This window comes from Oncorhynchus kisutch, linkage group LG14, assembly GCF_002021735.2.
Source record: "Oncorhynchus kisutch isolate 150728-3 linkage group LG14, Okis_V2, whole genome shotgun sequence".
Classification (NCBI taxonomy): domain Eukaryota; kingdom Metazoa; phylum Chordata; class Actinopteri; order Salmoniformes; family Salmonidae; genus Oncorhynchus; species Oncorhynchus kisutch.
In genome coordinates, this window is record NC_034187.2 from 44,099,457 (window position 1) to 44,125,856 (window position 26,400).

Sequence of the window (26,400 nt, forward strand, 5' to 3'; positions counted from 1 at the left end):
TTGCGGTCCCTTACTAGACATCTGACGGTGTTATTAAAATAGGCCGATGGCCTCAGGTTGTCTCCAAGGGCCCGGTCTTCCGGGAAGTCATCAAATAAAGTCTCTAGGACATTTGGTTTCCGCATTATACATTTTTTTGTGACATTTTTCTGTTGTACCGGAAAATTCCACCAGATGGCGACTGGCTGCTTATGGCAAATGGACAAAACATCACCAAATGGACATGGCCATTTCTCATAAACGGCAAAGACAAAACTCACAGGTTTGGCCAAAAAAGATTGCTTTGAAGCCTCAATGCTCTTTGAGTTAATGCACATTTTCTGGGATTAAAGGTCAAAAATGGTAATACAACGCTAATTTGGCCACTTCACGTTGAAGTACATAAACCTACGGTGTGAGGAAAAATAGAACCAGCCATTTATCTATCGTAATTTAAGAGAAATCATACAACGTCTGTTTGATGATGGTTAATGAGGGATTTACCATCACCAAATGGACAGGCTGAAATCAACACCAACGAGTGATGAATAGGAACCACTATCACTGCTCGGCCATCCCGAATTCAACGAGCCAGTCAATTGGACATTTCTGTAGTACATTAGAGCATGTCAAATTTGTGATGGTAAATATCCATTGTAAGACATTGCAAATGGACAGTGTACAATTGTACCTTTCCAATGTATTTAACGGGGGATTTAACATCACCAAATGGACAGGCTGAAATCAACACCAACGAGCAATTGGACAGTGTCCATTACACATATGCTATATTGTCAGTGTGAACATGTTCTTCTGCAAGTTGACTGTGTCCATAAGGACTTCCCATTACGAAATGGACATGGTGAATCAACATCAAAGATAAATTCTTATTTCTTATGATCAAACATGACAAATAGACCTTCTAGGTTGATTCAGGGCTTAACACAGTGGTATATATCATTTGGTCAGTGTATATGCCATTTGGACATGGGTCACTGACTTTTGGGTTCGGAAGCCGACTTCCTATGATCATATATGACAAAATGGACAAAACATAGGCCTTATTGACAAACTCAATAAAATAAGACAAATGTTTGTCCATACGGTTACTATATATATATAATTGACCATATTATATTGGGACCTGACAATGTGACCATTTCCCATATAAAATCTACGATGGAGCGCGATCACCCCCTATAAGATTTTTAGTTTATTTCACTTGGCATTTGTAATGTTCCAGTTGCAATATGGTTTTGATGAACTGCCATTAATTTGAGTGCTATTTGCGATTGTGTATATGGTTCACCAAATGCCAATAAGCTGCCATTCAATTTTGTCCATTTCATGGGGGTCTTCCCTTACCTGACTGAAGAGCTCAGTGACTTCCAATGTTGCACCGTCATAGGATGCCACCTTTCCAACTTTCCAACTAGTCAGTTCGTTAAATATCTGCCCTGCTAGAGCTGCCCCGGTCAACTGTAAGTGCTTTTATTGCGAGGTGGAAACATCTAGGAACAACAACGGCTCAGCCCGAAGTGGTAGGCCACACAGGCTCACAGAACGGGACCGTTGAGTGCTGAAGCGCATAGGGTTAAAAAATTGTCTGTCCTCTGTAATCTCACCGAGTTCCAAACTGCCTCTGGAAACAACGTCAGCACAGTAACTGTTCGTCGGGAGCTTCATAAAATTGTTTTTGATGGCCGAGCAGCCGCACAAAAGCCTAAGATCACTATGCGCAAAGCCAAACATCGGCTGGAGTGTTGTAAAGCTCGCCGTCATTGGAATCTGGAGTAGTGGAAATGCGTTCTCTGGAGTGATGAATCTAGCTTCACCATCTGGCAGTATGACGGACGAATCTGGGTTTGGCGGATGCCAGGAGAACACTACCTTCCCAAATGCATAGTGCCAACTGTAAGGTTTGGTGGAGGAGGAATAATGGTCTGGGGCTTTTTTTCATGGTTTGGGCTAGGCCTCTTAGTTCCAGTGAAGGGGACAGGACATGTTAAATAAAGATTTTAGGCCTTGAGGCAATTGAGACATGGATTGTGTATGTGTGTCATTCAGAGGGTGAATAGCCACGACAAAAGAATGAAGTGCCTTTGAAAGGGGTAAAGTAGTAGGTGCCAGGCGCACCGGTTTGAGTGTGTCAAGAACTGCATCGCTGCTGTGTTTTTCATGCTCAACTGTTTCCTGTGTGTATCAAGAATGGTCCACCACCTAAAGGACATCCAGCAAACATGACACAACTGTGGTAAGCATTAGAGGCAACATGGGCCAGCATCCCTGTGGAAAGCTTTCGACACCTTGTAGTCCATGCCCCGAAATATTGAGGCTGTTCTGAGGGCAAAACGGGGTGCAGCTCAATATTAGAAAGGTGATCCTAATGTTTGGCACACTCAGTGTATGTTGCACATATTTGGATATGAGATGATTGTTGGAGATATGATTCAAATTGATTCCTGATTAAATTCCTGATTAAATCTATCCAGTGATAATATATTCCATTATGTAACATGTTTGTTGAAGTGGCCAGTGTTGCTAGTTAGCAGTGAAGATGAATGTTTAGTTGCACACTGTACTGTAATAAGTTACCAATGTTATAAGGGCAACAATAATCATAGACCGGAGTTGTCTGCTGTATCTGCAATGCATTAATTATTTCCTACAATTCAATTTAGCAATTGCTACAATCTGTTGCACACAAAAACGTTCACTTGTCACGGTTATAGCACTGAACACTCCACAATGTTTGCTTACAAACAATTTCCCTGTGGCTAAATTGCTAGCCTTCACAACTATGTTGTCGAGCTATGTTAGCAAAATGTCTTACCATGTTAATTGTTTAGGCACAATATAATGTAGCTCCAGGAAAGTCATTGCATGACTCGATGAAACTTGTGAAGGAAAAACAACTCTCAAACTGTACCGGATGCAATGCAAACACAAGAATATACACCATTTGGTTATTAGGAATTCTTCATATTTTATCTTTAGTAGCAAAAATGTTTAAACACATATTATTATTTTTATTTTTTTACAACCTCAGGTCAGAATCATGACTTTCTCACGTCATGTACACACTTATAGGGTTGTTGTTGATTAGCAAAATGGAAGGTGACCGCGCAAAATTTAATGTAGAATTGTAATATCTATAACAGACACAGGTTTATTCCAGATTTTTATTTGCTCCGTTATACAGCGTCACCTTCCATTGCGCCAACTAAACACATTCCATGTTATAAACCACAGTAAAGCACCTTCTCACTTTTACTGAACCACAAAATAAAAGCACTACAGCACAGTTTCCCTTTTACATTCTCACCCATAGTTATTGTACAAAAAATGTCAATATATGGAACAGTATACACCAAGAGAAGTAACAAATAAAAAAACTATGAAAAAAAACTATATTGTAATGCAGCAGAGAGTCAAAGAGAACATTAAAAGGCATCAGAATCTGCACACGATCCGAGAGGAATCATCATTATGAGTTGATCACATAGGCAGTAGTTCAGATAGAAACTCATGTTATAATTCATCACGTTCCTATGCAACTTCATACATATCCGGTCACAGTCTGTTACTGTAGCGTGGAGACAATAGACTAATATTAGAGGATGAAATGAGAAAATAAACCAAACTCCAAATTAATACAATAAATTCAGACGTTTGATATTTTAACTTAAACAAACCAACATGGTTCTGTGTGTTCAGACAGACACTGTATAATTATTTATACATTTGTTGATGAATATCGTTCTCTTTCCCTTTTGTATTGGATTATAGCAGCATGATGACATTCATTTAAATTGTTGAGGGTTCTCAATAAGTCTCAACTGTGTAACACATGGCTCGTGTATCATCCTGGGGCAACACATATCAATGGCCGATACACCAAAAGGGATTTTGATTGATAATTGTATTGAGTAATTCCCCGGAAAATTGACATAAGGAAGATTATTTTCATATGATATGCTATTTCTGAAATAATCAATTTTATTCAGACTATGTATTTCATATAATTTAGAACCTGAGGTAGAATATGTGACCTGTTTGAAAGTCAACCTCTACATATTTTATTATCACAACTCCCCTAATGAACCATTGATGTTTTGAAATAAATGACCAGGGTTTTCAGATAGTGTATATCTAAGATTTCCTATATGTTTGTGCCAAAATAGAAACTAGGCTGTTATGAAATGTTGTCTTTCTGAGGGGACTGGGTAACGATATTATATTATTCTTGATTGACTATCATTTATATTGTTTTGTTTCTTTATTCATAAAGTGGAACTCTCAATGGTGACCTCTAAAATATATAGTACAAATTATATAAACAACAAAAGGAAACATGAAAAATTATTCATTTTGTTACACATTTGCTCTCCCATTGCTTCTACTGAAGAAGTCCCATTTTCATGCTGAGAGTCTCAAGCAGGGCTCTCTAATGCTGTTCCCGGAGAGCTACCGTCCTGTAGGTTTTCAATCCACCCCTAATCTAGTGCACCTTATTAATAATTAGCTAGTTGATAAACTGAATCAGGTTAGTTACAAATGGGGTGGGATTGAAAACCAACAGAGGGTATCTCTCCAGGAACAGGGTTGGAGAGCCCTGGTCTAAAGCATTGTGATGCACATCTACTTTGCCAGTCTCAGGAAAATCCCCTTGGCAAAGAGCTCGAAAGATAAAGACACGGGATATCCACTTTGAATTCCTCGCCTTTATTTCCCCTGTTTCTCAAAGATACTCCCACATTAATTCCCAGGGTTCGGGCATTATTCCATATACTGTATGCTGTATCTACACAATTCCATAGGGGCTTTGTTCCGTAATGTATACATTTTTTCAAATGCGGTTAAGGACAGTCTTCCCTGCCAGCGAATTGAGAGCGTGGCCAACCCTGTCGATTGATTTGTACGGTCTTAGGAACAACCAACTTGGGTGTTTGTTTCGGTAGAATTACATGGACAGAAGAACAATAAATAGTATTCACATGGATGAACTTCATGCAGTACAGCGCTGTGGATGACCCAGAGGTATTATTCCAAATAATTCTTCGGTCCTTTGTTTTTTTCCTGTAAAGTCTGTTTCTCTTTTGACCTTTGACCTCATAATCCGACATAAACCCGTGCTCAAACAGTGCTCTCCATCACCCACTCTGAGCTCTCGAATGGCACCTCTTCGGCCTCACCGTCTTCGCTGTCGTCATACTGCAGTAGCATCCCGTTTACTGACAGACTCCTCTTAGTCCAGATGTTGCTGATGTGACGAGGGTAGTTGCTGAGGCTCTGTGCGCCACCGCTGCTACCCACGTGGCCGTAGTCGAATGAGTGGCTCCTCTTGGGCTTCCCTTCCTGGGGCAGGCCTAGAAAACGCCCCAGCATGGTGGTGGACTCGGCTCGGCCCAGCAAGGGTTCCTTGTCAGACGGAGGGGCCATGGTCACAGCCACCAATGCACTGGAGGTGGTGGTGGAGGAACAAGATGCCCCTTGGTCCCTAGTCGTAGCCGAGCCCCGGAGCTCCAGTGAGGCAAAAGCCCCTAAAAGGTTGTCTAAGTTGGGCCTAGCCTTGGCTGATGATGGCCCCCTGTGCCTCCTCCAATTACTGGTGCTGGGGAGTGTGCTGAACTCGATGTCTCGAAGACTGTACTGGTCCTCGTTTCCTAATCTGCCTCTAGTTTTGCGACTGTCCAACGAGTCAGATGAAGACGAGGAGAGGCTGCTCTGGAGCGAGCCACATTTGAATTCCACCATCTCATCCCGCATTACGACCACTGTGGTTGTGATCTGAGGTTTGACCTGTGTACTCACACTGTTGGTCTGGGAGTACATGTTGCTAACCACTGGCAGCTTACTGGAATGGGGGCTGCTGCACACTTTGTACCGAACCATGAGGATGATGATGAAGATGAGGAGCGTGACCACGATAATGCCACCTATCACCAGGATCATAGTGCCGCCCAGGAACTGGCTTTGGAGGGACTGGCACTGCGGGTAGTTGTCACGGGTGATGAACTGCACACAGCCCACTACGTTGGTGGCAGTTAGGGTGGTGGCAGTGTCATCCCAGATAGCCAGGACACATAGGTCGTACTGCATGTCTTGGACCAGGTTGGTGACTAAAAAGGTTTTGCTGGCCACGGGAATCATCCTATATAGGAAAGACAAAAACAGAAACAAGAGTGAAGAGTTAGATTAACATAATTTAGCGTTAATAATTTGTCCCACTGCAAGGGGGGTTCAAGAAGAGGCTAAAGCACTTTTGAGTCGTAAATATCAATTAGTCATTCTACTGAAACGCGATAGATCAATTTAACAGTCAAAATGAGGCAAAGTAGCTATTTAAATGCACATAGTCATTTAGAAATATTACTCACACTGAGTGATTAAAAATGCAAAGGCCCATACTTTTTAAAGTGAACTATTCAATGGTCCTTGTGCTTTGTTTTACAATTGAGTCTAACTTGCTCTTGCTGAAAATATATAAAGCCATGTTGATATTCAAATGTGTCTGACAATATCAATACACTTCCCTCTCCTAATTAAATCACAAAGGTTAGGGAGAGATTGAAAGCCGTGGTGGAGCAATCTTTATTTGGTTTGACCTTGTACTAACGCCCAAAGGACAAGACCATGTAACGCTAGTGTGGAAATCGGTAATGAAACATGGTGGCTGAATAAACCATTGTAATTACAGCAGGCAATTCATCAACTCGCACCTCCTCACAAACAAGCCATTTGTATCTACAGTATATCTGTATGGTATTGCAGACGGAAAAATGCAGTCGTACTAAAAGCAACCGACTAACCTACAATACACCTGCATTGCATTGCAGATGGAAAAACACTCATACAAGCAGCAACTGTCTAGCAACACATGTTCCAATCCATGGTCACTGACGCCCCGTTGTCTCCCAAACCTTCCCCGTAATTATGCAAGACTTGCTAAATGTGTATCAAAGCCAAAGGCAAGCTAGTGGCTCCAATTGTTCCAGATGAAATCTCTTTCTGGATGGTATTCTGTCTAATTGTATCCTTTAAGTATACAGCGCATTCGGAAAGTATTCAGACCCCCTGGTCTATTCCAAATTTTGTTACGTTACAGCCGTATTATAATTACAGTTGTATTTATTTTTTATGACAAAGCAAAAACATTTTTGCAAATGTATTAGAAATAAAAAGCTTAAATACCATTAACATAAGTATTACTCAGTACCTTGTTGCAGCACCTTTGGCAGCAATTACAGCCTTGAGTTTTCTTGGGTATGACGCTTCAAGCTTGGCACACCTATATTTGGGGAGTTCTTGCAAGCTCTGTCAGGTTGGACACTTGGCATTCAGGCCAAAGAGTTCAATCTTGGTTTCATCAGACCAGAGAATCTTATTATTATTTTATTTTTTACCTATATTTAACTAGGCAAGTCAGTTAAATACTACCCATCCCGGATCCGGGATCGTGACTACAGGCTCAAGCTCATTACCATAACGCAAAATGCAAAAAATATTCTTAGAAATATTTAACCTCCACACATTAACAAGTCCAATAGCTCAAATGAAAGACAAACACCTTGTTCATCTACCCAGCAAGTCAGATTTCTAAAATGTTTTACGGCGAAAACACACCGCACATTTATATTAGACCACCACCGAAACAAAAGACAAGAGGCAGCCATTTTCAATGACGGCCTAGGAACAGTGGGTTAACTGCCTGTTCAGGGGCAGAACGACAGATTTGTACCTTGTCAGCTCGGGGGTTTTGAACTTGCGGTCCCTTACTAGACATCTGACGGTGTTATTAAAATAGGCCGATGGCCTCAGGTTGTCTCCAAGGGCCCGGTCTTCCGGGAAGTCATCAAATAAAGTCTCTAGGACATTTGGTTTCCGCATTATACATTTTTTTGTGACATTTTTCTGTTGTACCGGAAAATTCCACCAGATGGCGACTGGCTGCTTATGGCAAATGGACAAAACATCACCAAATGGACATGGCCATTTCTCATAAACGGCAAAGACAAAACTCACAGGTTTGGCCAAAAAAGATTGCTTTGAAGCCTCAATGCTCTTTGAGTTAATGCACATTTTCTGGGATTAAAGGTCAAAAATGGTAATACAACGCTAATTTGGCCACTTCACGTTGAAGTACATAAACCTACGGTGTGAGGAAAAATAGAACCAGCCATTTATCTATCGTAATTTAAGAGAAATCATACAACGTCTGTTTGATGATGGTTAATGAGGGATTTACCATCACCAAATGGACAGGCTGAAATCAACACCAACGAGTGATGAATAGGAACCACTATCACTGCTCGGCCATCCCGAATTCAACGAGCCAGTCAATTGGACATTTCTGTAGTACATTAGAGCATGTCAAATTTGTGATGGTAAATATCCATTGTAAGACATTGCAAATGGACAGTGTACAATTGTACCTTTCCAATGTATTTAACGGGGGATTTAACATCACCAAATGGACAGGCTGAAATCAACACCAACGAGCAATTGGACAGTGTCCATTACACATATGCTATATTGTCAGTGTGAACATGTTCTTCTGCAAGTTGACTGTGTCCATAAGGACTTCCCATTACGAAATGGACATGGTGAATCAACATCAAAGATAAATTCTTATTTCTTATGATCAAACATGACAAATAGACCTTCTAGGTTGATTCAGGGCTTAACACAGTGGTATATATCATTTGGTCAGTGTATATGCCATTTGGACATGGGTCACTGACTTTTGGGTTCGGAAGCCGACTTCCTATGATCATATATGACAAAATGGACAAAACATAGGCCTTATTGACAAACTCAATAAAATAAGACAAATGTTTGTCCATACGGTTACTATATATATATAATTGACCATATTATATTGGGACCTGACAATGTGACCATTTCCCATATAAAATCTACGATGGAGCGCGATCACCCCCTATAAGATTTTTAGTTTATTTCACTTGGCATTTGTAATGTTCCAGTTGCAATATGGTTTTGATGAACTGCCATTAATTTGAGTGCTATTTGCGATTGTGTATATGGTTCACCAAATGCCAATAAGCTGCCATTCAATTTTGTCCATTTCATGGGGGTCTTCCCTTACCTGACTGAAGAGCTCAGTGACTTCCAATGTTGCACCGTCATAGGATGCCACCTTTCCAACTTTCCAACTAGTCAGTTCGTTAAATATCTGCCCTGCTAGAGCTGCCCCGGTCAACTGTAAGTGCTTTTATTGCGAGGTGGAAACATCTAGGAACAACAACGGCTCAGCCCGAAGTGGTAGGCCACACAGGCTCACAGAACGGGACCGTTGAGTGCTGAAGCGCATAGGGTTAAAAAATTGTCTGTCCTCTGTAATCTCACCGAGTTCCAAACTGCCTCTGGAAACAACGTCAGCACAGTAACTGTTCGTCGGGAGCTTCATAAAATTGTTTTTGATGGCCGAGCAGCCGCACAAAAGCCTAAGATCACTATGCGCAAAGCCAAACATCGGCTGGAGTGTTGTAAAGCTCGCCGTCATTGGAATCTGGAGTAGTGGAAATGCGTTCTCTGGAGTGATGAATCTAGCTTCACCATCTGGCAGTATGACGGACGAATCTGGGTTTGGCGGATGCCAGGAGAACACTACCTTCCCAAATGCATAGTGCCAACTGTAAGGTTTGGTGGAGGAGGAATAATGGTCTGGGGCTTTTTTTCATGGTTTGGGCTAGGCCTCTTAGTTCCAGTGAAGGGAAATCTTAGTGCTACAGCATACGATGACTTTCTATCCAATTCTGTGGTTTCAACTTTGTGGCAACAGTTTGGGGAAGCCCCTTTTCTGTTTCAGCATGACAATGCCCCTGTGCACAAAGCGACGTCCATACAGAAACGGTTTGTCGAGATCGGTGTGGGAGAACTTGACTGGCCTGCATAGATCCCTGACCTTACCCCCATTGAACACCTTTGGGATGAATTGGAACTCCTACTGCGAGCCAAGCCTAATCTCCCAACATCAGTGTCCAACCTCACTAATGCGCTTGTTGCTGAATGGAAGCAAGTCCCCTCAACAATGTTCCAACATCTAGTGGAAAGCCTTCCTAGAAGAGTAGAGGCTGTTATAGCAGCAAAGGGGGGACCAACTCCATAATAATAACCATGATTTTGGAATGAGATGTTCGACGAGCAGGTGTCCATATGCAATACTTTTGGTCATGTAGTGTATCTACAGTATATGATGACCTTCATTACCCAATATCCATATTTCAGTCTTACAGTCTATCAGTATTGCTCCGTGTACAGTAGGTTGGAGTACTTTGAAATCCCTCAATTTTATGTGTTCATTGATGATATTGATTATTGATTATTTCAACCTCATTGCATTAGTTAGCTAGGAGGATCTGTGTGTTCGTGGAATGGCAATCATGACTCAAGGAACACAAAGCAAGCACAACTAATATTTGATTTGAATATTCACCAATGGCACAGAAGTGCATGGAAATTTAACATCACAGCTTGCTAGTGTTAAACGGATTTCCTGACTCTCTGCGATCATTTAGGATCCCATGGCACTTATCGTAACAGTAGTGTTGTCCTTGCTGTATTCCCAACCTGGCCTCGTTCCATCATGGCCACCTAATCATACCTTTGGTTCACCCAGGTGGGTGCTACACATTGGTCGTGAATGAAGTGACTTCTCCCTTACTATGCAAAGAGCTTTGAGCTACTAGACTAAAAAAATCCAATCAAATATTATAACGTAGCAGAAAAAAGTTCCATCTTTACACGAGAGAGAGAAAACACATACTCAAAGTGTTGAAGCAACTTTAATAATCAAACATTGTTATTATTTGTCCTTTTTCTAAGACCCCAATCATCAATAACTTCAATACTTCCCTGCTGTGACCGTACATAAATTAATAGCTTTGATCAGATAGTGCAGAGAGTTTACCTCCACACTATGTGGTCGTGTACATTATTCATTCTTAATTTCCTTTTCCATAACCGGGAGGACAGCACGTTGCCTCGTGAAATCTATACGAGGGGCTTTCAACACACAACACACTGATCAAATGTTTAATCATGTGCTACCATGGGTTAACACAGCACTTTGGATATTCTGAGAGAAATTGAACCCTCTAGAAATGTCACTTAACTAAGAGACTCCATTCCGAGACTACTGGGATGTTTTTTCAGGTGACAGAGGTCATTTTCCAAGGGGCCCTGCTCAATATCAAAGGATGGGTTGTTTTATGGATGTAGTCAAACATTTAAACACATATCATTTTTTATTTTCCTGTAAAGTTCCACAAAAGTTCATAAGAGTTGAATGTTGGCCAGTTTTCACAAAGCATTCTACATGCCGCAAACTAATGAAGTGTCAAATGTATGTAATCAAGTCAAATTGTGTTTAGCAGATGTTATTGCTTGGTGTAGCAAAATGCTTGTGTTTCTAGCTCCAACAGTAAAGTAATATCTAACAACACACACAACCTAAAAGTAAAAGAATGGAATATAAAATGATATAATATATAAATATTAAGATGAGCAATGTCGGAGTGGCATAGACTAAAATACAGTATATACATATGAGATGAGTAAAGCAAAGATGTGTAAACATTATCAGAGTGACCAGTGATTTCAGTCTGTGTATATGAGGCAGCAGCCTCTAAGATGCAGAGTTACGTAACGGTGTGGAAGCAGCCTAGTGATAGCTATTTAACAGTCTGATGGCCTTGAGATAGAAGCTGTTTTTCAGTCTCTCTGTCCCAGCTTTGATGAACCTGTACTGAACTTGCCTTCTGGATGAAAGCGGGGTGAACAGGCAGTTGCTTGGGTGTTTGTTGTCCTTGATGATCTTTTTGCCCCTCCTGTGACATCGGTTGCTTTAGGTGTACTAGAAGACAGGTAGTTTTCCCCTGGTGATGCGTTGGGCAGACCGCACCAACCTCTGGAGAACCCTGCATGTCTTACTCACATCGGCCACGGAGAAGGAGAGCCCAGAGTCCTTGGGAGCGAGCCATGTCAGTGGCAATGTGTAATCCTCAAAGTGGGTGAGGAAGGTGTTTAGCTTGTCCGGAAGTAAGATGTCGGTGTCCGCGACATGGCTGGTTTTCCCTTTGTAGTCTGATTGTCTGTAGATCCTGCCACATACGTCTCGTTTCTGAGCCGTTGAATTGCGACTCCACTCGTCTCTATACTGGTGTTTTGCCTGTTTGATTGCCTTACGGAGGCAATAACTACACTGTTTCTATTCTACCATATTCCCAGTCACCTTTCCATGGTTAAATGCAGTGGTTCGCGCTTTCAGTTTTGCGTGAATGCTACCATCTTTCCATATTTTTGGTTAGGGTAGGTTTTAATGTTATTTTCAGAGGCTACCCAGAATATATCCCAGTCCGTGTGATCAAAACAATCTTGAAGCATGGTTTCCGATGGGTCAGACCAGCGTTGAAAGGTCCTTAGCATGGGTACTTCCTCTTTGGGTATCTGCCTATAGGGAGGGAGGAGCAAAATGGAGTCGTGATCAGATCCTGTAGAGTTTCCCTCAAATTTGCTTTGTTAAAATCCCCAGCTACAATAGGTACGAGGTAATATGTACATGTAGGAAGAATTAAAGTGACTATGCATAAAGAGTAAACAGAGAATAGCAGCAGCGTAACAGGTGGGGGGGGGGGAATGCAAATAGTCTGGGTAGCCATTAGATTAGCTGTTCAGCAGTCGTATGGCTTAGGGCTAGAAGCTGTTGAGAAGCCTTTTGGGCCTAGAATTGGCGCTCCGGTACTGATTGCCGTGCGGTAGCAGAAAGACCAGTCTATGACTTGGTTGGCTGGAGTCTTTCACAACCATCCTCTGACACCACCTGGTATAGAGGTCCTGGATGGCTGGGGCGTATGCACTGCTCTCTGTAGTGCCTTGCAATCGGAGGCCGAGCAGTTGCCATACCAGGAAGTTATGCAACCAGTTAGTTAGCATGTTCTCAATGGTGCAGCTGTAGAACTTTGAGCGGGAATAGGTTTTGTGGTGCCCTCTTCACAACTGTCTTGGTGTACTTGGACCATGAGAGTTTGTTGGTGATGTGGACACCAAGGAATTTGAAGCTCTCAACCTGCTCCACTGTAGCCCCATCGATGAGAATGAGGTGTGCTCAGTCCTCCTTTTCCTGTAGTCCACAATCATCTCCTTTGTCTTTGATCCACAATCAACTCCTTTGTCTTTGATCACATTGAGGGAGAGGTTGTTGTCCTGGCACCACACGGCCAGGTCTCTGCAATCCTCCTTATAGAATGTCTCATATTTGTCAGTGATCACTGTTGTGTCAATGGCAAACTTAATGATGGTGTTGGAGTCGTGCCTGGCCATGCAGTCATGAGTGAACAGTGAGTACAGGAGGGGACTGAGCACGCACCTCTGAGGTGCCCCCGTGCTGAGGATTAGCGTTCCGCTCTGACATCGCACGTCCATATGTATATAGTCTTAATTCATTCCTACTTAGATTTGTGTGTATTGGGAACACATTTGCATGCAGAAGTATTCACTCCCCTTGACATTTTTCCTATTTTTTTTAACCTGAATTTCAAACAGTTTTTTGGGGGGTTTGTATCATTTGATTTACACAACATGCCTACCACTTTGAAGATGCAAAGTATTTTTTTTGTAAAACAAGCAAGAAATAAGACACCCCAAAAAAATTGAGCGTGCATAACTATTCACCCCCCAAAGTCAATACTTTGTAGAGCCACCTTTTGCAGCAAGTCTCTTGGGGTATGTCTCTATAAGCTTGGCACATCTAGCCACGGGTGATTTCGCTGGAAGTATTGACGGAAAGAAACCGATTTGAAGACAACAAGTAATGATATCATTGTGCACCAATGATAAGACCGCTGTTTCGTTGATTGACTGTATTTTAACCCAATGACCACTGATCGTCTTGAAATCTAGCTGGGTAGATAGCCAATGAGATGTGGTAAACGGCAATATGTCATGATTATGTGTTGGAAGACCAACCCATGTAGTAAACTCCGGCGTAAAGAGACGCATATTATGCACAGCCTTGTTTTGGTAAACGCGCAGGTTCAGCTGTTTATATGTCTAAATCTAAGTCTAGATATACAGATGTACACACAATTTTAGAATAAATTGATTGGGAAAGTGAGACAGAGATTGTTGTAGGACGATTAATTTAGCGATTCCCAAGTGGAGGAATATTTTTTGAAAGGAGAGGACATTATTTTGGACTGGTAAGTTCTTCTCATGCTAATGCCCTTGTTTGAAAGTAATAATATAAATTTTTATTTGTGATTTTTTTAAATTTCAGAAGCAATATTTAAAAATGTAATGTAATGAAATGTGAGATGCGTGTGTCTGCCGCCCCACCCCAACCCACATGAAATAGCCTATTTGAGGCTGTTGAGGGGAGGGCAGGCCCACAACAATGGCAAAAGTGAAATGGAGAGAGTAGATACAGCTGGTCTGTTGTAATATAATAAAGACAGTAGATCTAGCTGGTCTGTCATAATATAATAGAGACAGTAGATCTAGCTGAAATGTCATAATATAAAAGAGACAGTAGATTTAGCAGGTCTATAAGAATATATTCAACCTTATGTTCCCTGTACTCTATATATTTATCTCGGATTTATTATATATATATATATATATATATATATATATATGTATATATATATATATATATATATGTGTGTTTATTATATCTGTTGATACAGGGCTCATATGTGAAACTATTCTAACTGAACATTTTCTTTCACAGTGACACTGACTCCGAATGGGAGCCCCCAGTGCCAAGGTGTCCATCCCCCACTGAAGCTGGTTCATCCAGCTCCTGCCACAAGTGGTGTTCATCTGCCCAAATGTATTTCTGCAGGCATGGATGTGCCCCAGGGCCAAAAGGGCACAGCATGGAGGCGTCGCTGTGTTCTTTGCAAAATGAAGTCCCCCATCACCTGCACCACATGCTTGGTGACCCTCTGCTTTACAGCAGAAAGAGACTGCTATGGCACCTGGCATAAGCAGCACAATATTGTGTAGAGTTTGGCAAAGTGAGTGGGGTTATATCCTTCCTGTTTGGCCCTGTCCGGGGGTCTCATCGGATGGGGCCACAGTGTCTCCTGACACCTCCTGTCTCAGCCTCCAGTATTTATGCTGCAGTAGTTTATGTGTCGGGGGGCTAGGTTCAGTTTGTTATACTGTATCTGGAGTACTTCTTCTGTCTTATCCGGTGTCCTGTGTGAATTTAAGTATGCTCTCTCTAATTCTCTCTTTTTCTTTCTCGGAGGACCTGAGCTCTCAGACCATGCGTCAGGACTACCTGGCATGATGACTCCTTGCTGTCTCCAGTTTACATGGCCTTGCTGCTGTTCCAGTTTCAACTGTTCTGCCTGCGGCTATGGAACCCTAAACTGTTCATATTTACTCTTGAGGTGCTGTCCTTTGCATCCTCTACAACTACTGTGATTATTATTATTTGACCCTGCTGGTCATCTATGAACGTTTGAAAATCTTGGCCATGTTCTGTTATAATCTCCACCCGGCACAGCCAGAAGAGGACTGGCCACCCCTCATAGCCTGGTTCCTCTCTAGGTTTCTTCCTAGGTTTTGGCCTTTCTAAGGAGTTTTTCCTAGCCACCGTGCTTCTACACCTGCATTGCTTGCTGTTTGGGGTTTTAGGCTGGGTTTCTGTACAGCACTTTGAGATATTAGCTGATGTACGAAGGGCTATATAAAGAAATGTTAGTTGATAGACGACTGAAAGTGTGTAATATTTTGTAAATGTGTATATTTTTTTCTTCATATTTTTTTTACATTTTTTGGGGGTGTGTTAGAATACTATTTTGGCATTATGTATATAGTTATTTGGCTACTTGTGTGGGACACCTGGGTGACTTCATGATAAATGTCATGTAGCACACTCATTTTGGATGTTATCATTCTGAAACGTTGCACAAGTACTGTTGCCCTCTTATATTTTTCACTGAAATTGTACCCATCATCCTAACTGAATGTTTGTTTTATCTTGTTCATTTTCAAGATGATACAACAATAAAAATTAAAAATTAATGTTTTTTTTCATTGTATTATATTCTCCTACATTCACTTCACATTTACACAAACTTCAGATTGTTTCCTTTCAAATGGTTCCACGAATATGCATATCCTTGCTTCTGGGCCAGAGCTACAGGCAGTTAGATTTGGGTATGCCTTCAGGCAGAAATTGAAAAAAAGTAGGGGGTAGCTCTAAGAGGTTATTAACATCCCCACAGCATGATGCTGCCACCACCATGCTTCACTGTGGGAATGGTATTCTCAGGGTGATGAGAGGTGTTGGGTTTGCGCCAGACATAGTGTTTTCCTTGATGGCCAAAAAGCAACATTTTAGTCTCATCTGACCAGAGTACCTTCTTCCATATGTTTGTGGAGTCTCCCACATGCCTTTTCGTGAATACCAAACTTGTTTGCTTATTTTTTTAAAGCCCAGCTCTGTGGAGTGTACGACTTAAAGTGGTCCTATGGACAGATACTTCAATCTCCGCTGTGGAGTTTTGCAGCTCCTTCAGGGTTATCTTTGGTCTCTTTGTTGACTCTCTGATTAATGCCCTCCTTGCCTGGTTTGTGAGTTTTGGTGGGTGGTCCTCTCTTGGCAGGTTTGGTGGATAATAATAATAATGGATAAAATGGTGCTCCGTGGGATGTTCAAAGTTTCTGATATTTTTTTATAACCCAACCCTGATCTGTACTTCTCTACAAATTTGTACCTGATCTGTTTGGAGAGCTCCTTGGTCTTCATAGTGCCGCCAGCTTGGTGGTGCCCCTTGCTTAGTGTTGTTGCAGACTTTGGGGCCTTTCAGAACAGGTATACTGAGATCATGTGACAGATCATGTGACACTTCGATTGCATTGGTTGCACCAGATCTTATTTAGGGGCTTCATAGCAAAGGGGGTGAATAGATATGCACGAACCACCTTTTTTATTTTTTTGAATTTTTTTATTATTTTCATTTCACTTCACCAATTTGGACTATTTTGTGTATGTCCATTACATGAATTCCAAATAAAAATCCATTTAAATTACAGGTTGTAATGAAACAAAATATGCAAGGCACTGTATGTTGTGTAATTTGTTATTACTTGTTAGATATTACTGCACTGTCGGAACTAGAAGCACAAACATTTCACTACACTCTGCTAATCATGTGAATGTGACCAATAAAATTGTATTTGATATGCTCAGCATCCAACCATAAGGCGCTACAGAGGGTAGTGCGTATGGCCCAGCACATCACTGGGCCGATCTTTCCTTCCATCCAGGACTTCTATACCAGGCAGTGTCAGAGGATCCCAAACAATTGTCAAAGACTCCAGACACCAAAGTCATAGACTGTTCCCGTTGGCACTGAATGGAAAGTGGTACCGGAGAGGCAAGTCTAGAACCAAAAGTCTCCAAACAACCAATACCCTCAAGTCATAAGACTGCTGAACAGTTAATCAAATGGCTACCCTGACTATTTACATTGACCCCCTTATTGAATTATTATTTATATAACTCTCTTGCACAAGCTCGATGTACACTCACTGGACTCAACCAAACACTCACACATACGACAAACACACACACACACACACACACACACACACACACACACACACACACACACACACACACACACATACATTCAAATTCCTTCACACTCTTTGGTTATTATTTTCAGAGTAAATAACTCAACGGACACTAGAGAAGCTTAACTTCACTAGGGTAGGGGGCACTATTTTCACCTCTAGATGAAAAGCGTGCCCAAAGTAAACTGCCTGCTACACAGGCCCAGAAGCTAGGATATGCAGTTTCCAAAACTGTTCAAATAATGTCTGTGAGTATAACAGAACTGATTTGGCAGGCAAAAACCTTAGAAGAATCCATCCAGGAAGTGGGATTTTTTTATGGTTGTAGTTTTCTATTGAATGCCATTACAGTATCCATTGACTTAGGACTCAAATTGCACTTCCTATGGCTTCCACTAGATGTCAACAGTCTTTAGAAATTGTTTCAGGCTTGTATTCTGAAAAATGAGAGAGTAAGACCACTCAATGAGGGGACACCACAGTGCCCCAGAGGTTTTTCATGCGCGCGGACCAGAGTGCGCCTTCCTTGTTTACCTTTTAATATTGATGACGTTATTGTCCGGTTGAAATATTATTGATTATTTAGGCTAAAAACAACCTGAGGATTGATTATCAACATCGTTTTACATGTTTCTACAAACTTTAAGAATACTATTAGAATTTTTATTCTACCTGTTGTGACTGCATTTGAGCCTGTGGATTACTTACCAAAACGAGCGAACAAAATTGAGGTTTTTGGATATAAAGAGGGAATATATAAAAACAAATGGGAGTCTTGTGAGTGCAAACAGATGAAGATCATCAGAGGTAAGTGATTAATTATATCAATATTTTGACTTTTGTTTCTCCTCTACTTGGCTGGTAACTGTTTGTAATGATTTGTCCGCTGGGCACTGTTCTCAGATAATCGCATGGTATGCTTTCGCCTTTTTTAAAGGCTTTTGAAATCCGACACTGTGGTTGGATTAACAAGAAGTTCATCTTTAAACCGATGTATAACACTTGTATGTTTTATGAATTTTTATAATGAGAATTTCTGGTTTTGAATTTGGCGCTCTGCAATTTCACTGGATGTTGGCCAGGTGGGTCGCTAGCGTCCCACAGACCCTAGTGAGGTTAGCCAAGTTTAATTCTTCCCAAAGGGTTGATACAGCTGCACCCAGACAAAAACATGTTTCCACCACCACAAGTATACATATATCCTCCAAATTAGGCACTCCTCCTTCTCTCCAATCCTTACATCTTATGGTTTGACAGGAAAAGGGTAATAGGGTACTAAATCATAATTTCTCCCTTCAGGGGATCTGACCTGACCTCAACCCCTCCTTCGCCTAATCCACAGATGTCCATCCACTTCCCCTATAGCAATCCTGCGACTTCCTCCCATCAAACCAACACATTCCAAAGCCATATGTTTCCTACAGATAAACATGAACTTCTGATTTTTAAAAAACAGTCTCTGACACTCCTTTATACTATGCTTCTGAATATAACATTGTTCCAAGTTTCACCCAGAATCTAAAAACGCTCTTCACATACAGTTGAAGTCATTAAAACTCATTTTTCAACCACTCCACAGATTGCTTGTTAACAAACTATAGTTTTGGCAAATCAGTTAGGACATCTACTTTGTGCATGAAACAAGTCATTTTCCAACAATTGTTTACAGACAGATTATTTCACTTATAATTCACTGTATCACAATTCCAGTGGGTCAGAGGTTTACATACACTAAGTTGACTGTGCCTTTAAACAGCTTGGAAAGTTCCAGAAATGATGTCATAGCTGTAGAAGCTTCTGATAGGCTAATTGACATCATTTGAGTCAATTGGAGGTGTACGTGTGGATTTATTTCAAGGCCTACCTTCAAACTCAGTGCCTCTTTGCTTGACATCATGGGAAAATCAAAAGAAATCAGCCAAGACCCCAGAAAAAAAATTGTAGACCTCCACAAGTCTGGTTCATCCTTGCGAGCAATTTCCAAACGCCTGATGGTACCACGTTCATCTGTACAAACAATAGTACGCAAGTATAAATTCCAGCTCTGTCGTGAGGAATGGGCCAAAATTCTCAGAATTTATTGTGGTAAGCTTGTGGAAGGCTACCCGAAATGTTTGACCCCAGTTAAACAATTTAAAGGCAATGCTACCAAATACTAATTGAGTATATGTAAACTTCTGACCCACTGGGAATGTGATGAAAGAAATAAAAGCTGAAATTAATTCTTGTCTCTGCTATTATTCTGACATTTTACATGTTTAAAATAAAGTGGTGATGCTAACTGACCTAAGACAGGGAATTTTTACTAGGATTAAATGTCAGGAATTGTGAAACTGAGTTTAATTGTACTTGGTTAAGGTGTATGTAAACTTCCAACTTCAACTGTACGCTGCTGCTCATCTCTGTTTATTATCTATGCATAGTCACTTACCCCTACCTACATGTACATATTACCTCAATTACCTTGACTAACCCGTACCCATGTACATCGACTCTTGTATATATAGTGCATTCAGAAAGTATTCAAACCCGTTGACCTTTTCCACATTTTGTTTTACGTTGCAGCTTTATTCTAAAATGGATAACATTACATGTTTTCCTCGTCCATCTCCACAAAATACCCCATAATGACAAAGCGAAAACAGGTTTTTAGAAATGTTTGCAAATGTATAAAACATTAAAAACAGATACCTAATTTGCATAAGTATTCAAATGTGTCGAGGCACATATCTGGTTCTGGTTAGAGACAGTTTGAGCTGTTCAGTGAAGAGAGTAGTACACAGCGTTGTATAAGTCTTCAGTTTCTTGGCAATTTCTTGCATGGAATAGCCTTCACATCTCAGAATAAGAAGAGACTGACGAGTTTCAGAAGAAGGTTCTTTGTTTTTTGGTCATTTTGAGCATGTCTTCGAACCCACAAATGCTGATGCTCCAGAAACTCAACTAGTCTAAGGCCAGTTTTATTGCAGAACAACAGTTTTCAGCTGTGCTAACATAATCAAAAAAATGATTTACTAATGATCAATTAGCCTTTTAAAATTAAAAACTTGGATTAGCTAACACAATGTGCCATTGGAACGCAGGAGTGATGGGTGCTGATAATGGGCCTCTGTATGCCTATGTAGATATTCCATATAGAATCTGCCATTTCTAGCTACAATAGTCATTTACAACATTAACAATGCCTACACTGTATTGCTGATCAATTTGATGTTATTTTAATGGACAAAAAAATTGGCTTTTCTTTCAAAAACAAGGACATTTCTAAGTGGCCCCAAACCTTTGAACGGTAGAGTAGATGGGTGAGGAAAAAAAACAATTTAATCCATTTTGAATTTAGGCTGTAACAAAAGAAAATATGGAATAAGTCAAGGGATATGAACACTTTCTGAAAGCACTGTATACAGCATTCATAACTTGGAAATGCAATATGAACAGCGCCAGTCTATTTAAACACATTTGTAGAAATGCTGGGATAAGAATGCATTCATATAAACTGTGGGTGGGTGGAAAAAGGTTGAGTCACCCGTCCGCCACATTCATTGGACAGAGAAAAGCTGTAGCTATATTGAGGAAATTAAATTACTTCTTGGACTGTAAAGGAGCAGGTTGAAAAAACTAGCACTGAATGTGCCTGGTGAGCTAATCAGATAAACATATCCTATTATTGTATTCTTAAGAGGTGATGAGTTCTATTCAGTCCTTTGAGCAGAATAATATCTCAACACAACTCTGAGCATGATTTCAATATCGCATTCCCCCAGTAAACCAATAAGCAACAGTGTCCGCTCTCGGTTATTAAACAATTCAGAACCCGGGACTTGCATAAGAGGTAAATCTCAAAGGGCTATGGCACGTTGGCCATTAAAAGGTAAAGTATTGCTAAGGGGGCTCATTGGTATTCAATTTAATGTGTTTACGAAGGTTTACGATCGAACACATAACTTACTGTAAATGCATTCAGCAACAGCCAGGTGGCCCGCTTTTCCAACTCCTGCACAATTATTTTATTAACAAAGTAAGGGTAGTAAATATCCAGGGACAGTCCCTCAGCATTCTTAACCACATCACGCTATTGGTAGGCATGGGAGATATATGGTTTATTCCCATGCCTGCTAGTCTAGATCTGCCAATGTCATTCCCTTTCCTTCTTATAGCAATGGAGTCAAATAAAGGGTGGGGTAACTGTTCTAATGCAATTCTGTTACTAGTGTAATTACAATGTTACTACACAGGCAACCTAAATGTAAAGTGTTGGATTGCCAGGCTAATTATCATTATACTAATTCTTCTTTGTGTGTTTTCTGTTAATTTGTTGTAGTGGGAACATTTGTGGTTGTTTGGACATCTTCCATCACTAAAGTAAGCGCTTACTTTTTTAAGCTAGAAAATGTTTGGATGACAGATTTATTTCCATGCTATATATATTCCTAATTGTCTAGGGAATTGGGATTGAGATAAATAGTTGAAAGAACATTTAGAAAAATCCTCTTTGTTAGGATTGCAGGAATAAACTATTAAATAGTTGGATTATTTTTGTGGCTGGTTTCACTTTGATACATTTTTTTTGTTGAAGTGCCTTGGTCAGTGCTTGTCTGCAATGGGATATCAAAAGCTAACATTGAGGAAAGTGTCAAGAGGACATGCTATCAATACTCTTTGGATAACACATAGGAGCAGTAGGCTACATGTCGGATGTAGTTAACAATTAATTGGCGACAGACTGGTTACGTACAACTGAAGTGTTGTAAAGTTCTAAAGGCAAATGGGGACCCTAGGGATTTGTTAAACTGTATTGTGATATTGCAACCACCTCTCATCAAACCCTCAAGTCTATTAAAATAAAAGTTTTAAAAAATGTTTTAATTTTAAAAAAGTCACAATGTTTTTTACCTGTAAATCAGGACTTCATCTTCGGAGCAGTTGTACTGGAGCTGGTACATCTTGACCTTGGGTGCTGTTTTGCTAACAGTCCACTTGACCAGAGCAGAGGATGCAGACACCTCCGATACAGATACCACCTTTTCCGGTAGAGGCTTGGACTCCCCCTTACTGGTCTTGGTAGAGCTGGTGATATCCGAGAGCCGGGACTTGGGCTGTGCGGTGTGGTTGGTACCATTGCTGAGGTGTGGCAGTTGAATGATGGATAGTTCTATAGAGGCAGTCGATTCCCCTGCTGCGTTGGCTGCGATGCAAGTGAAGGTGCCGTAATCCTTGGACGTGGTGATGGTAATATCCAGGGTGCCGTTATCGTACACGGTCGCTCGGGACGAATTGCTAATCAAACGGTCGTCTGGGGCGACCCAGTGTATGATCGGCATTGGGTCGCCGATAGCTTTGCAGCGTAGGCTAGCTGTTTGGCCCTCCAGGACTAACAACTTGTGCGTGTGTTGGGTGATCAGGGGCGGTTCACAGACAAACTCTTCTTCCCGAACGGACCAAAAGTAGCGTCCCTTTAGACTGGGAGGGGAAGCGCAGGTCTCCATATCGTCCTCTCTGTCCAGCCTCCGGAGCCAAAGCACTTCACAGTTGCAATGCAGGGGGTTTCCCCCAAAGCTCAGGGAAAGCTGAGGGGCGTAGGGAGTGGTCAGTATTAAGTTAGTCTGGGAACGGGTGAAGATGGGGTCTGGCGGGAGCTTCTGGAGACGGTTGGACGTGAGGTCCAGGCGCGCCAGCTTGTCCAGGTCCGTAAATGTCCCCTCTGCGATGTGCGAGATGAGGTTATGATCAAGACTCAACTGGTGGAGGTTGACCATCTTGCAGATGGACTCCCAAGGTACACCCCGCAAGTTGTTGTAGGACAGGTCCAGGTCTTCCAGTGTCAGCATCAGATCATCAAAAGCCACCTTGGAGATGCGGTTGAGCTGGTTGTTGTTGAGGATGAGGTGCTGCAGGTTGACAAGGCCACGCAGGTCGTCTGGTCCCAGCTCGGTCAGGCGGTTGCTGTCCAGGTGCAGGGAGCGCAGGGTCTCCAGGTCGAGGAAGGAGAAAGGCAGGATGGCACTGATGGTGTTGCGGGACAAGGTGAGGTCCACCAGGCCCGTCATGTTGGCAAAGTCCTGCGGTGTGACCTTGAGGATGAAGTTGCCGCCCAGGCGGAGCTCTACGGTCCGCCGGTCTATGTCCAGTGGTACGAAGAGCAAGCCTTTGGATGGGCAGAGGGTACCCAGGGACTCAGACAGGTTCTGGCAGACACAGTACTTGGGGCATGCATGGGCCATCATCACTGCAGTTCCCAGAAGCAGGAGGCTGCTGAGCACTTTGTCCATGGTAGATCATATGCAGGGACCTACGAAATACAGAGGAGAGAAGGGAAGAGCATGGTAAGATCATTTCGTCCAAATAATGATGAAGGACCTGACAGATAATTCAATTACATACTTTCATCAGTGGTCTAAAGTTCATCACACTCAGACCTTTATTCAGTAAAATAAAGACACATTAGGACCACCAATATGAGAGGAACCATGTGCAGTTGGTTACTATTTGCAATGGCACTATGTTAGTAAGCAGGTTTACAGGCAATTTTCTCTATCTGTGTCTATCACAGCTATTAATTTACAGTATGTACTGTGCATGAGTCCCAGTCACATCATACCTAGGGAATATTCAAACCAAATCAGTAACCAGGACATACAAATGCATACTATTTCTGCATGTTTGAAAGCATGTTTAAATAAATACACTGTTACTGTAAGTCTCATTTTGTTTCACAATTATATAATCTCATAATTTAGTCCATTCTTGCAGTGCAAGGACAACTGCATTTTAATTAACTTTGTTAATAACCTGGTTGTGAATTGCTTTTTCAAAGTAGTTTTTAGTTCTGATTATACATTTACAATGACCCAATTGCTAATAAGATGTTGTTTAGGCACTTAAAATGAATCTAAACGTTTTAAATTACTGTTGTTGAGCAGGAGCAACTACAGTAGTTCTAGCTTTAACTGCACTGGTCACACTAGCCCAACATGCTAGACATGATAAGTCAAAAATTGAGGAGCATAATAATTGAATATTATTCCACCCAGCAGGAGTCAAATAGCAAATCTCTCTCTCAAACTCTCTCTCTACACTAACACTGTTCCTCACTTTGATCTCTTTCTCTCTCCCTCCCTTCTTCTCTCTCCCTCACCCTGAGAAGATGCTACAGTATGAAATTTGGTCAGGTGTCGGGCCATGTAGACACCCTTCATGCTCATGTGAATATCTAAGCAGCCCTCCCAGCAAACCAAAATTGGTTCTATGAATGTTCTCAGAGCAAATGTTCTCAAAACAACTGTCCAGTCGTGGTGATGAATATAGAAAAACATTCACCTGATGTTTCAAGAACTTTCCCAGAGCAGCTGATTATTACATTTTTTACTTTACCCCTTTTTCTCCCCATGGTATCCAATTGGTAGTTATAGTCTTGTCTCCGCAACTCCCGTACGAAGGTCGAGAGCCATGCGCCCTCCGAAACACAACCCAACTATGCCGCACTGCTTCTTGACAATGCCCGCTTAACCCGGACGCCAGCCACACCAATGTTTTGGAGGAAACACCGTACACCTGGTGATCGTGTCGGCTCCCGGCCCGCCACAGGAGTCGCTAGAGAGCAAGGAACTCGTGGCACACCTAGCAACTTCAATGCAGTGCCTTAGTCCACTGCGCCACTCAAACGCAACGTGTAAAGTGCAGGTGTTTCATGAGCTGAAAAAAAATATCCCAGAAAATGTCCATACGCACAAAAAGCTTGTTTCTCTCATTCTGGGCATAGATTTGTTTACATCCCTGTTAGTGAGCATTTAATAATTTGCCAAGATAATCCATCCACCTGACAGTTGTGATATATCAAATTAGCTGATTACACAGCATTGTCATTACTGGCCTGTGAGGGTCAGGTTACAGTGGATCACAGTTCTACAGAGATACAGTTGAAGTCAGAAGTTTACATACACCATAGCCAAATACATTTAAAACTCAGTTTTCACAATTCCTGACATCTAATCCCAGTAACAATTGCTTGTCTTAGGTCAGTCAGGATCACCACTTTATTTTAAGATTGTGAAATGTCAGAATAATGGTAGAGATTTATTTCAGCTTTTATTTCTTTCATCACAAAGCTGGTGTAACTGAGTCTGGTTAGTAGGCCTCCTTGCTCGCACATGCTTTTTCAGTTCTGAACACAAATGTTCTTTAGGATTCAGTTCAGGGCTTTGTGATGGCCACTCCAATACCTTGACTTTGTTGTCCATTTTGCCACAACTTTGGAAATATGCTTGGGGTCATTGTCCATTTGGAAGACCCATTTGCGACCAAGCTTTAACTTCCTGACTGATGTCTTGAGATGTTGCTTCAATATATCCACATAATTTCCCTACCTCATGATTCCATCTATTTGTGAAGCGCACAAGTCCCCCTGCAGTAAAGCTCCCACGCAACATGATGCTGCCACCCCCTTGTATCACGGTTGGAATGGTGTTCTACGGCTTGCAAGTCTCCCCCTTTTTCCTCCAAACACAAACAGTTATATTTTTGTTTCATCAGAACAGAGGACATTTATCCAAAAAGGATGATATTTTGTCCCCATGTGCAGTTGCAAACCGTAGTCTGGCTTTCAATTTATGCCGAAATAGGACCCGTTTTACTGTGGATAACGATACTTTTGTACCTGTTTTCTCCAGCATCTTCACAAGGTCCTTCACAAGGTTCACAAGGTCCCACAACGTCTCCTTCCTGACCAGTATGATGGCTGTGTGGTCCCAAGGTGTTTATACTTGCATACTATTGTTTGTACAGATGAACGTGGCACCATCAGGCATT

General features: G+C 41.5%; 1 protein-coding gene across 1 annotated transcript in view; it reads right to left on the reverse strand.

The window, feature by feature from the left end:
- Positions 1-3,279: 3,279 nt before the first annotated feature.
- Positions 3,280-26,400, reverse strand: part of LOC109878148 (leucine-rich repeat and fibronectin type-III domain-containing protein 2) — a 181,419-nt gene continuing 158,298 nt past the window's right edge. Inside the window, exons 3-4 of the mRNA XM_031788437.1 lie at positions 22,489-23,884; positions 3,280-6,133 (exon numbers count right to left, since the gene is read on the reverse strand). Of these exons, the coding sequence (XP_031644297.1) occupies positions 5,116-6,133; positions 22,489-23,864 (2,394 nt within the window). The 5' untranslated portion in view covers positions 23,865-23,884 and the 3' untranslated portion in view covers positions 3,280-5,115. The remainder of the gene's footprint in view (positions 6,134-22,488; positions 23,885-26,400) is intronic.